The 14,558-nt window shown below is 34.8% G+C and overlaps 1 protein-coding gene and 1 long non-coding RNA gene across 9 annotated transcripts; both read left to right on the top strand.

Annotated features, from left to right (window-relative positions):
- The first annotated feature begins 5,019 nt into the window (after positions 1 to 5,019).
- LOC103845904 (protein GrpE) lies at positions 5,020 to 7,141 on the top strand. The gene is made up of 3 exons (XM_009122812.3): positions 5,020 to 5,334; positions 5,927 to 6,418; positions 6,676 to 7,141. The coding sequence occupies exons 1-3, from the start codon at positions 5,083 to 5,085 to the stop codon at positions 6,889 to 6,891; spliced, it is 960 nt and encodes a 319-aa protein (XP_009121060.1). The 5' UTR covers positions 5,020 to 5,082; the 3' UTR covers positions 6,892 to 7,141.
- A 1,521-nt stretch (positions 7,142 to 8,662) lies between these two features.
- LOC103845905 lies at positions 8,663 to 13,731 on the top strand. Of its 8 annotated transcripts, XR_001956560.2 has the most exons (7): positions 8,665 to 12,058; positions 12,156 to 12,217; positions 12,425 to 12,500; positions 12,627 to 12,937; positions 13,037 to 13,119; positions 13,283 to 13,359; positions 13,458 to 13,731. It is a non-coding gene; the product is annotated as an uncharacterized LOC103845905 (long non-coding RNA). The 8 variants fall into 8 exon arrangements; XR_628602.3 differs by having other exon boundaries at positions 8,663 to 12,058; positions 12,627 to 12,689; positions 12,767 to 13,359; XR_628597.3 differs by having other exon boundaries at positions 8,664 to 12,058; positions 12,627 to 13,119.
- Positions 13,732 to 14,558: the final 827 nt, after the last annotated feature.

Consider the following 14,558-nt stretch of genomic DNA (forward strand, 5'->3'; position numbering starts at 1 on the left):
CGCCACATATAATTCCAGAATCTTTCTTTTTTTCTTTTTTTCTAGTTTTTATACTATGAGGAAGTAGCTAGTTTCGTTTTTCACCAAATTAGAAATATTTGGAAAAAAAGAAAGAGAAGAAGATATCAGAATTTATGTGGGCGAGACTTAAGTATTATAATTGCTGGAAGTCTTGCCACATGTAAATCTGGTGTCTCTCTTCTTTTCCTTTTTTTTCTAGTTTTTAAGTCTACGAGGTTTTTACGACGATTTCTATTACGAGGTGTTTACGACGAAATCATCCTACGTGGAATTAACGAGTGCCTCCTTCGTCATTTACTTTACGTGGTATTTACGTCAATTCACCTTTCGAGGTGTTTACGACGATTCCGTCCTACGTGGAATTAACGGGTTTCGCTTTCTTTATTTTTTTTTAATTTCGTCGTTAATTCCACGTAAGCTAACGAGTTCTTTACGACGATTTTGTCCTACGTGGAATAAACGAGGATTACGTCGTACATTCGACGTCAAGTTACGAGGAATTAACGAGCATTACGTTTAAATCCCTAAAATCCGAAACCCCAAACCCCAAAACCCCATATTCCTTATCTTCTACTCCATATATTCCAAACCCCATCTTTATTTTGATTCCAAACCACAATTCCCACATTTACTTATTTATAAAACAAACTCCCACAATTTCTTATTCATAAAACAAACTCTCACATTACCTTATTCATAAAACAAACAACACAAAATCAAATACATCAATCGGATACATCGACATTCTCGTCATCACTAGAAATATCATCATTTTCATTAAACTCATCTTCTACAGCTTCGTCTGTGGCATCATCGGTAAGATCTTCGTATTCGTGATTATGCGGATCAATGAGAAGGATGTCATCAATTTCTTGTTCAGGTTCCTCGACTTCATTTATCTGTTCTTCTTGCAATGGTGGTTCTTCTCCACTGATGATTCGTCCTCGAGGTGTAACTTTGATCACTGCTAACCAATTTATACCCGAATCTCTCATCCGAGGGTATGGAAGGAAGCTAACTTGGTCTGCTTGTGAAGCTAAGATGAAAGGTTCGAATTTGTTGTACCGACGTCCACCGTTGACATCAACTACACCAAATTTGTTAGACCGAACACCTCTGTTGACGACGGGGTCGAACCATTCACATTTGAAGATGACGCATTTCAGCTTCAGTATCCCTGGAAATTCGACTTCAATAATCTCCGTCAAGATCCCGTAGAAATCTGTTTCCCCTTTCACACATATTCCATAGTTACTGGTCGCCCGCTGTCTACCATACTCATATGTGTGAAAAGTGTAGCCTCGTGTGAAATACATCTGTGATGTAGTGACCTTTACATGTGGAGATTGAATTACTTCGTGTAACCACTTAGGATAATCTGCATCGTCGTCATAATCAACCTGCAAAAATAAAGAGAACATTAAAATACAAATCATGTATGAAAAAATAGTTTGAGTTATAATATATACCTGATTCCGCAACCACTTAATGAAGTGCTGATCTTTCCTTTTGTCTACGTCACTTGTGGATATACCAGGAAATGTTTCTTCGACTTGAGAAACAAATAGGCTGTAAAATTAATCACATTTCATAGGAATGAATCTCTTGCAATTATATAATTAATTATATGTGTTTTGAAGTGTCCATATATGTTACCTTTCAAAATAACGCATCAATGGATCCTCGCAATTGAGTAGAATATAGGTGTGTGCACTATGAGCGTCTTGTTCACTCGACCACCAAACCTCTTTAGACTTCCCACCGAGTCGTCCAATCTGGCTAAAGATGTCTGGAACACCAGCAACTGCATATGTTGGCGCAACTCCACCATCATCATATCTTCTTGGAGCTCTTCTACGGGTACGTACTTTTGACGCAAAGTAGTACGATGTGAAGTGAGAAACTTCTTCCGTCAAACTTCCAGCAATTATAGAACCTTCAACTTTGGCGAGGTTCTTTGCTTTTCCCTTCAAATATTTCATGGCTCGCTCATACTGATACATCCATCCGTAATGTACAGGTCCACGAAGCAATGCTTCATATGGGAGGTGGACAGCTAGATGCTCCATGACGTCAAAAAATCCAGGAGGAAATATCTTCTCCAAGTTGCACAATAAGATGGGAATGTTCTCCTGAAGCTGTTCTACAACTTCTTCTTTAAGAGTGCGTGTGCTCAGATCCCTGAAAAATGCTCCAATGCCTTTTACATTCCAAAAACAATTAAACACATTGTTAGTCGTATATTATTTCACAAACTAGACCGTTATAAAATTATTGTGATATAAAACACTGCGAACCTGCAAGTGCTTCATGTACGTTTGTTGGAAGTAGCTCCGCAAATGCAAAGGGCAGTAGTCGTTGCATAAAGACATGACAATCATGACTCTTCATCCCAGAGAACTTTTGACCCTTTTCAACACATCTAGAGAGATTTGAAACATACCCATCGGGGAACTTCACTTCTGATGCCACCCAGTTGAACAACACCGACTTTTTTTCTGAAGACAGTCTGAATATCGGAACGGGAACTTGTCCATTGCTTTGAATATGTAACTCGCTTCTTGAGCAAATATCCGGCAAGTCCAACCTTGATTTTATGTTGTCTTTTGTCTTCCCTGGGACATTCAATATTGTATTCATGATGTTCTCAAAGAAATTCTTCTCTATATGCATCACATCGAGGTTGTGGCGCAGAAGAAGATCCTTCCAATATGGCAACTCCCAAAATATACTCTTCTTGTGCCAGTTGTGATGAACACCGTAAGAATCAGGCATATTACGAGGGACATGCCAATTACCACCCCAACGAACTGTTTCGTTAGCTCCGTAGTAGTCGATTTGTGCTTCAATTTGTTCTCCAGTTAGATATGGTGGAGGAGTGTCTCTCACAACCCTTTTGTGCCTAAACAAATTCTTGTTTCTTCGGTAAGGATGGCCAATGGGAAGAAATCGACGATGACAATCAAACCAACTTGTCTTCCTACCATTCTTCAGTTGAAACGCATCTGTCGTTCCATTACAATATGGACAAGCTAATCTCCCATGTGTAGTCCATCCAGACAACATCCCATATGCAGGAAAGTCACTTATGGTCCACAAAAGCATAGCTCGCATCGTAAAATTTGTCTTCGTTGAACAGTCGTACGTCCTCACCCCTGTTGACCACAAATCCTTCAACTCTTTTATCAGTGGTTGTAGGAAAACATCCAGGGACCTTTTTGGATGGTTCGGACCAGGTATCAATATCGTCAAGAATAGCAACTCCCGTTGCATGCACATCTCCGGTGGCAGGTTGTATGGCGTAAGAAAGACTGGCCACAATGAATATTGTCTCCCTGACATTCCGAACGGACTAAATCCATCTGTGCATAATCCGAGATACACATTCCGGATATTGCTAGCAAAATTCGGATGTACTTTGTTGAAATGTTTCCAGGCTCTTGCATCTGATGGATGAGTCATCTCACCATCCGTCTGAGTATGCTCGGCATGCCATCTCCTCTTTCCAGCAGTCTGCTCTGATTGATACAATCTTTTCAATCTGTCTGTAATTGGTAGGTACCACATCCTTTGGTACGGTACCCTATTACGTCCCCGTCCTTGCGGCTTGAATCGTGGCTTCTTGCAGAATCGACATTCTTCTAGCTTCTCATCATCTCCCCAATAGATCATGCAGTTGTCGATGCAGACATCTATCATCTCCGAAGGCAACCCAAGACTATAAACTAATTTCTGAATCTCATAATAAGAATCAGCAGACACATTGTCTTCCGGCAAATACTCTTTAAACAAGTCCGCCCATTCGTTCATGCAACTTTCAGGTAGATTATGATCAGTTTTAATATTCATCATTCTAGCAGCCAACGACAATTTAGAGAGACCTTCTCTACAACCACTGTAAAGTGGTTGATTCGCCGCGTTTAACATTCCGTAAAACTTTTTTGCATCTATATTAGGTTCTTCATCTTCATCATGAGCTACGAATGCATCAGCTACCATATCATGAACCCTATCATAATCTACCATCTCCTCCTGATGGTAACTATGTTCATTATGCAAATGATGATTAACCGGTTCTTCCCGAAAATTGCTATTACTACTACTAGCTTCATTCTGATCATAATTATAACCTTCCCCATGTTGAAACCAGATATAGTAATTTGGCGTGAAACCTCTATTTATTAAATGCTTCCAAACATTTTCACGGTTTGCCAATTTCGAATTGTTGCATTTCCGACAAGGACAGAACATCTTACCACTTTCTTGGGCGAGCGGTGTTGAATCTGCTTGGTGCATAAATGTCTCCAGCCCCGCAAGGTATTCTTTCGTCACTCTCCCGTTAGCATCTCTATGCATATACATCCAATTCCGCAACTCGTAAATAGTCCCAGAGCCAGCCATTTTTTTTTCTTTCACGTTTTTTGTTGTTGGTGTGTTTAAAATGATGTTCCAACATCCATATTTATAGAAAATTTCGAATCTGGTAGTTGTAATTTTACTATGAAATTACGACGAAAATTAATTGCATGGCCAAAAAAAAAACGTGAGCCACCTACCAAGTTGGTGGATTCAAAATTTCCTCGTTAAGTACACGTAAAGTATTTCGTCGTAAAGCACTCGCGAAATTTACGTGGCTTTTACGAGGAAAAGATATTTCCTCGTAAAAGCCACGTCAATTTACATCGTCTTTACGACGAATATGTTTTGTCGTTACCTTACGACGAAATAACGATGCTTTTCTTTCTCCACGTACTTTCCTCGCAAAATCAACGTTTTTTTACGACGATTATTTTTTCTCGTTAAACCTCCTCGTTAAACATACGTTTTCTTGTAGTGAGAGCATAAAATTGTTCCTTACAAACTTCTAGAACTTTCTGTCTCCTAGAAAATCTAGCACCTCCCCTACATACTACAGTTAAATACTGGCCGTCCGATCAGTATATTAAAACTACATCCAACGGCTGAAGAAAAAACAAACGATACAAATAGATAAACTACACTCGACGGGGAGATGAACGAACTGTTGCCCCTCTCTCCCTTATCCCTCTCCGCCGCTCTCCAATGGCCGGTCTACTCAAAACGCCGTCGTTACACCTCACACCGTCTCTACTTCATGCACCCTCTGTGCCCTTCAAGCCCTTCTGCGTCTCCTTCGCCGGAGGAAGGAACACCAGCGTCTCACTCTCTCGCCGAGCTTCTCTCCGCTCCGTCTCTGGGGGCTATCCTCTCCGGTTACTTAACTTCGTACCTTTTGCTTCTGGAGAAGCAGAGACGACTGAGACCGAGGTGGAATCGAGCGAACCAGAAGTCCAGGTTTTTCGATTAAGCCTCGTCTTTGTCTTAATGTTAATTGGGTGATTAGGATTTAGGGTTTCGTAATTGGGATTCTTGTGTAGTTGTCTAAAGTCTTAAGCTTTGTTGATTACATTAGGCTCGAAGGATTCGAATTCAGTCTATTAATGTGATTGCTCAGGTCAACTGATTGTGTTGGTATTGTCTGTGTGTTGAAACTCTGTTTCTTTGCTTAAAGGTCTAAGCTTTGTTGATTATATTACTCCCTGAAGGATTCGTATTCACTCTATTAATGTGAATATGTGATTGTTCACGTCAGTTGATTATGTTGGTATTGTCTGTGTGTTTGAAACTCTGTTTCGTCTCAGCTTATTTGCTTAAAGTTTTAAGCTTTGTGTGTTGATACTCTGTTTTTTCTCAGCTTCTTTGCTTAAAGTTTTAATCTTTGTTGATTACATTACTCCCTGAAGGATTCGTATTCAGCCTATTAATGTGATTTTTCATGTGAATAGATTCTGATGGTGTGTCGAGACTCTGTTTTGTCTCTGCTTATCAGAAACTGAAATGTCTGTGTAAAGTTGATTGTTTTCTTTCTTCTGAAACCATGGAGCAGGAGACTGATGGTGCCGAGGGTGAAAACGCTGGCGCTGAGGAAGAAGAAGCGGCTGTGACCATAGCATTGCTGAGTTCGTATAAAGAAGCTTTAGCAGAGAACAACGAGGAGAAGATTGCTGAGATAGAAGCATCGTTACAGTCCATTGAAGATGCAAAGTTTCAGCTTCAGGAGAAAGTCGCCACTTTATCTAACGAATTATCTGTGGAGAGGGATCGGCTGATAAGGATCAGTGCAGATTTCGACAACTTCAGGAAGAGGAACGAGAGGGAGAGGCTAAACCTTGTTTCAAATGCTCAAGGAGAGGTTGTGGAGAATCTTTTGGCGGTTTTGGATAATTTCGAGAGGGCTAAGTCCCAGATCAAGGTGGAGACTGAGGGAGAAGAGAGAGTCACTAACAGCTACCAAAGCATATACAAACAGTTTGTTGAGATTCTAGGTTCGCTTGGTGTTGTCACTGTGGAGACAGTCGGCAAGCAGTTTGATCCAATGGTAAGTTGCTCTTAGCTAATAATGACTTAATCCAGTGAGATGCCTTTTTAGTTATTAGAAAGTTAAAGCGCTCATGTGTTTAGTACTAAGGATACATCTTGGGAAAGTTTCAGAACTTTATTGAGTGGTGATTGGTTTCAGTGAGCTGGTAGTTGAACTTTACATAAAGCCTTTTGTTTGTTGATCTTTCTAGGTTCCTAACAACTGACATCTTTTTTATACTTTTGCTTTTTTTTTCTCTTTGATGTGTGAAAAAGCTTCATGAGGCAATAATGAGGGAGGATTCTGCGGAATACGAAGAAGGTATAGTACTTGAAGAATACAGGAAAGGTTTCTTGCTTGGGGAAAGGCTATTACGTCCTTCAATGGTGAAGGTATCTGCTGGACCTGGACCAGAAAAGGCCGGTGAAGGTGAAGGAGAAGAAGCCATTGCGCAAGGAAGCGCAGAAGGAGCAGAAGCGACTTCATCTTGAATGAAAGACAAAACAAGACTAAGCAGGTCTTTATCTTGAATTAAAGACAATCAAAGACTAAGCAGTTTTGTTGTGTGCGTAAGAGAGAGAGAGAGAAGCGTCTTGTTAAGATTAATTATTGGCATTGTTGTTGTTGTTGTTACATTAATATCATTTCTACAGAGTTTAGAAAAATAGAACGAGATTTTCTATTGAGATTGATTTTTTTTTTTTAATTTAATACTGGAAGATAATGGATTTTGTTTATCTATATTCAGCATGAAAATTAGGTGCAAGCAGAGAAAGTGTTTAATATCACTCAGTGGGTATAGTGGTCAGGTACGGAACAGTGTGTATCACAGGCTCATTACTAAAAGTCGTTATGCTTAGAAAGTACTATGGGGCCGGTTACTGTATTATACGTACTATGGGTAACGTTTGTTGTTCTGGTTGTCAGGGTTATTTGGGAACGTGTTTAAATAGATGTTGAGTCACGAATACACTCTTTCATTTATTGATTCTTCTTAGGATGTTGGGCAATCTCGAACTCTAGAAAAAAACTTACCGTGACACAATTTTAAAGCAAAAACTGGACAATCTTCCCGATTCAAAACCGATTTGGTCAACAAGTCCAGTGAATCCATCTATCTACCACAATCTGTGAGAACAGTACCCAGTAATAATGCGATATATGAGTTTACAATTCGGTTTTAGGTGGGGACATGAAATCATGGCCGGCTAAGTATATTACCATAAAAGTAATAGTGAAAAGTTTTATTTATTTATTAATCAACATTAACTTTGTGTAAATTATAAAAATCAAAAATGTAAAATAGTCAGGTTTTGCATATGGTTAATAGTTCGGTTAATCTGTTTTACTAAAACTTTCTTTTATTTTAGTTCCAATCGGTGAAAAATTACGTAGTTAAATACATAATTCAAAGGCATAGTTTATCATGTGAACAAAATAATAACTTAAATAGAAATAATTAAAATGTATTACATTTTATTGTCACTTAATGTTTCACTCCATATAATATTTTAGTAAATAAAAAATTATTTCTATTTCCCTTCTTTTAGTCAAACATATAAAAAAAAAGTTTTTTGTTTAATTTATTTACAGAATCAGTTAGGTATGAACATTCGGGTACTCATTCAGGTATAAATTATTTCTTTCGGGATCAATTTTTTGGGGGGGTTTTGAAATCAGGTCCCGCTTGGATATTATAATTTTTGCGTGGGGTTCGAGTTTATTCATGGGTCTCAATGATTTTGATTCTAATGTGTAGAAACATAAAAATATCTAAATAATCATATATATCTGAAACGAGTTTGGATATTTGTACCAAAAATAATTTTATTATCCAATTCAGCCTGGGTCTTTTGAATACAATTAGTTATACGACAACACATCTACAATATATAATACTAATCATGAAAAACGAATATCAATGTATAAAAACGTAAAAATCAATACCATCATGGGCATGCGGGTCAAGCTCTAGTTATTTTTAAAACTAATTTTTTATTCATGTGTTTATTATTAATATAAGGAAAGCTATTAGAATTTAAAGCTATTTTAATAAATTTTCATTATTTATTAAAATAATAAAGATTATTGATATATCTCAAAATATTGAATATGGTAGTTATACATCCAATCAATTATGATTTACCAAAAGAGTTTAAATGATTTCATAGTTATAAATCATAATTTTTGTAGTTAGATTTTTACTCGATCACTTGCTCATACACTACAACGTGCACATTGACTCATATGGGGGGGGGGGGTGGGTGATCCATACAAAGTATTGGTTTGTCAAGGAGTAGAGTTATGGTTTAATAGAAACCGGTTCTTCAAGTGTTACCAATCGAATGGCATCAACAACTTATCTCTCAATATGGTTTGATAGAATCTAGGATTAATTGGCTCTAGCATCATCCAAAGTCTTTTCCTCACCTGAGTTTTCTGTTTTATTCTATATCCTGTAATGGTTTTAAATCTGCTTCCTTGTATTACATTTAAATCATCCATTGTGAAAAAAGGAGTAGAGTTATGACTTTCACGGTGGGAATTATTTGTGATGAACCAAGAAAAGATGCTTAAACCTAAATGCTGCATCAAAATAAGCAAACCGCCATATGCCACGCGGTTACCCGTAGAGGAAAAACGCTAGTTACTTACATTTACTAATTACAAAAACTGGTTTTGGATCTTATCAACGGCAAGAAACAGGGTTTTAAGGTGCATATTTGAATTCGTGATATCTCCCTCTGGTAATCAAAATTTGGATCACGTTCATTTTGTTTGGGCTTAAATCTTTCGCAGCTTTGTATACTTTATCTATCGTGCTTTTTATGTCTTGCTGAATGAGTAGTGGAGAGCTAAAATAGAATAACATGGAAAAGAAACTTTAATAATGCAAGGGATAAATAGTTCGTTGATAATTGACAGTAGTTTGTATTAAATTGATTACAGTTTTGTTTTTCAGTTAAAAATATGAATTTGATGGATTTTTATATTTGGTGTGGCAACTGGCATATGGTTCACAGAAGTGGTAAACATGTCTCCTGTAAATTTGTCTGTACTTTTTATCAATAATTAACCAACCCTCTCTCGTCATATGAGAAAAGGTTTAGGGGTTTTAGTGGTTTAAACTTATGGGATGCATGAACTTGCAATTGCAGATAAATATTTTTTTTAAAAAAATATAGAAAGACAATTCTAAACACATCGAAGGCAAAAAGACTAGACAACAATAACGAAACAAATCCAAAAAAAAAAACAAATCCAAACTACGCCTGATAAGAGAAATAGAAGCGAAAACAGACGTACAGTTAAGTAGCTTTTGATTTTTAACGTCATTTTTTTATTTTGGTAAAAAAAGTTTGGTATGATACTTACCCTAGTTATGCTAATTATTTATATTAATACCATTTAATTTATTAATCATGATTCATGCAAAATACATTGCTTTCATATCATGATTCATGCATATTATCTTTTTACTGCTTATTGGTCCTACTACACCTATACTCTATATGATTAATTATATATGTCTTATATACACCCAACTTAAGCATTAACATATGCATGAAGGACTGTTGTTAGTCGCTACGCAAAATGGTCCTGAACCTAAGTTTCATATTCATTCATAAATACCCAATTGCACCACAACAGTTAAGGAGAAAAAGAAACATATTAATTTTCAGAGAAAAAAAATCTTTGATGATGCTTTTTTTTGTAACAAGGCTTTCTCTATGATAATGTTCATGACCAACATATTGCTTGTGAGTTGTGTGGCTAATATACTTTCCAGTATAAAACTAAAGGAAACTTTCAATAATGCACTTTTTCCTGGAAGTTAGAATACCATCAATCAAATCATTTTTATTATTTTGGTTTCAATGATAATAGCGGACATCCTCGATTAAGTCACTTGCCGCACTAGATCTTTCTATTATATTACTTTCCCGACTTCCATCTTTCTATTTTCAGACTACGAAAAACTTATTTTTTTTTTAGACTACGAAAAACTTTTTATAATGTAAATTCCATTATATAAATAAAATAGTTACGTAAAAAAATAAAAACTCTATAAATTAATAATATTGATACTTTGATATTTTATTAATTTAGAGAGTTATTAATTTACAAAAAAAATTCTTAGAAATTTTATATTTTTATTTATAAAATAAAAAATAGTTGATTTTACCGTATATACATTAATTAAATTTTAAAAATTAGACTTTCATATTGTTTTATTATATTTTTGGTGTATATTTTTTATGCTTCACGAAATCCAAAATGTGATTTTAGATATAATTGTACTAAATATTATCAAAATATATTGAAATTTTAAGAAAAATAGAGATAATTTCATTATGAATATAAAACCAACAATATAATGTGTAGATTGATTTTATATAAAAAATATATATATAGAGTATTAATTTATGATTTTAATGAGACCATATATTTAAAATAAGACTTTCTAGAAATTTATTATATTATTATTTTATCGATTTTGTGTCATATTTTGAACCGGTTCAACACGGGATAAGCAATTTATTAATTTATAATGTTTATTAATTTATCTAATATTAATTTATAGATTTTCTACTCTAATAAAATATACCATATTGTTGAATTTACAAAAGTTTGTAAAATCAAATCTTAACAATTTAATTACTCGAAAGTACCTTCAATTCTATATTTCAAGATATATTGAAAACGAAATGAGTTTATTTAGTTATTGCAGTGATTTAGTACCTTTTGGGCCTGCATGAATTCGGTTGTGATGTATAAAAACCTAATAATATCCAAATAACCAATGTATCTGAAACGAGTTCGGATATTTGTATCAAAAATAATCATATTACCTGATTTGTTATGGGTCTTTTGAATACAATTATCTATATGGCAGCACATCTAAAATATATAACACTGATTATGAAATTTTTTATTAATGTATAGAAACGTAAGAACCAGTATCCGCATGGACGCGCAGATCAAACTCAGTATATAATTAAATTGGTGCAAACATATAAATCAATTTTATTAATCCAAACAATATTATTTTTCTTTTTGATATGATATATAATTAAATTTAAATAATATTAACATACATAATATATTTTTAATATTAATGTCTATTAAATGATGTTTTCTACTCATATGGTTTTTTTCTCATTTGTATCATTTATAGCAAAAACTTTAAATCCTACTATATAAAAGGGCTTAATTTTGAGGCTTCTTAGGAGTGCCATCTAGGCAAAATATTCCCAGCCAATCAAACTGCCATGTCACTACGGGCTGGGTCTCAAACCAATTTAAAATTCCGGCCCAAATTTGCCCCATTCCGGCCCAACCTTAATTCTCCTACTATCTCCTTTCCTTAACCCTAATCTTCCACTCTACCAAAAGGCCATCCCCTTTGTCGCCGATTCTCTTCGTCCTCTCACGTTTTTTGCTTTAAAGACCCATTGTTTAAAGAAGCAAGCGACAGGGATGAAACTGTTTGCATTCCCACATCATCTGCCCTTAGATAAATCTTCATCTTCATTCTTTCTCTCTTTCACGTTATTCACCAATTCCACATAAACACAGCAACCAATGGCTTCCAAAACTACGAAATCCTCCGGCAAGTCAAATGAACCAGGGTTCATTGCTCCTTAGTGTAAACAGGTACGAAAGTCATATGTTGTCAATAAGCTGAGATGAGGCTTATTTTATGTTGTAACAAATTATATTTCTATTTTAATGTGGAGTTTCATAAAATCAGTTGTTGCAGGAATCGAAGTTTTTTGTATATTTTGGAACAAGGAGATAAAACGTTTCAAAGAGGTATATAACTATTGATCCTTTCATGAAAGAAATAAAGAAAACTAACCTAAATGTAGTTTTAAAGAGTTATGGAATCTGTTTTTTTTTTCATTTTTTCTCTTTTGGCTGTTTTTATTGTTGCTTCCTCACTAGATAGATGTAAGGATGCCCCATTATCTGCAAATTCTTTAAAAGATTTTGAACTGTTTTTGGATCTGTCTGAATCAGGAGAAAGAAGTAAAAAAAAAAGAAACTTCCATGAAGTATATAGAGTCCGATGGAGTTGTTGATTCTCTCACCAAAGGTATAGTTTCTTTCTATAGTCCACCATTATCTATTGCTACAGTTTTTTTGGCTGTCGAATAGTTTTATCTATCTTTGACAAATAATTACATTTGTAATCTTTTGTATGTTCTGGAACACAATACAGGCTTTCCAATGTTGTTCTGGTTGCTTTGAATGGGAAGAAGGACAAGCCTTCATCTACATTAGAGTAAGTTACTAGACATGTACTTTGTTTCCAACTGCAATTTATTAGTTTCTAAGAGACTACCATAATCTTTAATCCAGCTTCTCCCGTTTTAGTGAACCAGGTGCCAACTTTTATGAACTAACTCCCAATTAAAAAATAGGTCTAAGAGTAAATCATGTCCTCTACAAAATTGATGGAAATTTGGGTTTAGTCTTTCATCAAGTAGCTCTAACAGGGATCAAACAAATTTCGGCCTCTCTTCTGCACAAGTAAGAAAGCAAAACCATTTCATGATTCTTCTTCACTCAAAATATAGCTTAACCTTTACATTTTTGCTTGCATTTGTCTCTTTTTTACTACTTCATTAGTCGATGTTTATATCATGACTTTCTGAGGGATGTTTGATGCAATGTTTAGTGGGAAAGGTAGCAAATCCCATCGTTCGAAAATGGTAACTTCTAAACTTACCATCCCTATTCTCAGTAGTTTTATTGTATGTGGTGTGCTAGCCTAAAAACTTCATGCTAATACTGATTTTTTCTTAGTTCTTCGAAAACAATAACAGACAATGTAGTTTTCTCACGTTTTATATATTGCTGGTTGGCTTGCAATAGCATTTACACAGACCATGATTGGATAGATGCTGGAAGATGTTCCAACAGGCTTTGCAGTTGGTTTGTTCTGCTACGTGGTAATTGTGCTTCTACAATCTTTTTCATATATATATAAATAAATACGTTAGGTTTTCTTAGGAAAACACATGAAGTGATGATTTCCATTTGGACTAAGTTTTATGTAGGGAAAATGGGGACGTGGAAAGGAATCTAGGGCTTCGTTGCAGACTCTCCTTGGAGATGATGCTGAAGTCTTTAAGCAACCAACATTATCAGAAGTATTATTCACTATTCATCTGTGAACATGCATGAAGCTTTGTTTTTTTGAGCAACCACATGAAGCTCTTTTTTACTTTTCACAAGCCATTTTAGATGCACCCTCGAAATAACAATAAACTGCTTGCTTATGATTTTTACTCACGTTTCTGCAATCTAATTTTTTCAAATCACCAACCACCTTGATAAACTTCAAATTGACGCTCATGTTCATGTTTTTTTATTAAAGCATCCCACTTACGAAACATAAAAGTGCTGCTCATGTTCATGTTATTTACTTCCCTCTAGATTCTTATTTTCTGAATGTTTAATTCATGCAAAAACCACGGTTCAAAAACAAGCGAACTGGTTTCTTTTTGTACCATGCAACCGTATAAGTAGTTTCAGTGTTATTCTTTTTTTTTTAAAAACCACAGTATATACATGTGGTTGAAACACGAGCAAAAGGAATAAACAGAAAACATTGACTAATTTGAGTAGTATTTACTATGACACCACCATCAAATCATCATAAAATTTAGAGGAAGAATCAGAGTTAACTAACTAAACTTTCCTTCAACATTTCACGTTATACCCATAATAATAAGCAGATAAAAAAAACTCATACAAATAATAATTATTAAATGTTTTCCCATATAATTGTCTATGGACTTTTCGTATCAATCATACAAACATTTTTATCTTTTTTTTTTTGCAAAAGAAATAAATACATTTTCAACACATAATCCGCGCATAGCGCGGACCCGGATCTAGTTTTATTAATATCAATAAATTAACAGTCTTCAATCACCCAACAATGTATATTATATGTCATTTTAATTTTAATAAATTTAAAAACTCAAAAACTAGATTCATCGCATATTTGCCCTCATTAAAGGATCAATAGATAACTTTTAAAATACTTAACTATTTATAAATTTTATTTTTAGTTAAAATTATTTTAGTTTTGTATTTGGTAAGAAAACATTTACAATTAATTTTGATGAAATAAAATAAATAT

This window comes from Brassica rapa, chromosome A10, assembly GCF_000309985.2.
Source record: "Brassica rapa cultivar Chiifu-401-42 chromosome A10, CAAS_Brap_v3.01, whole genome shotgun sequence".
NCBI lineage: Eukaryota > Viridiplantae > Streptophyta > Magnoliopsida > Brassicales > Brassicaceae > Brassica > Brassica rapa.

Excerpts from the sequence above, each read along its gene's own strand:
- LOC103845904 (XM_009122812.3), top strand. The coding sequence starts at position 5,083 with ATGGCCGGTCTACTCAAAACGCCGTCGTTACACCTCACACCGTCTCTA. Across the intron at positions 5,335-5,926 it reads CGAGCGAACCAGAAGTCCAG|GAGACTGATGGTGCCGAGGG; the intron begins GTTTTTCGATTA and ends ACCATGGAGCAG. Across the intron at positions 6,419-6,675 it reads GCAAGCAGTTTGATCCAATG|CTTCATGAGGCAATAATGAG; the intron begins GTAAGTTGCTCT and ends TGTGTGAAAAAG.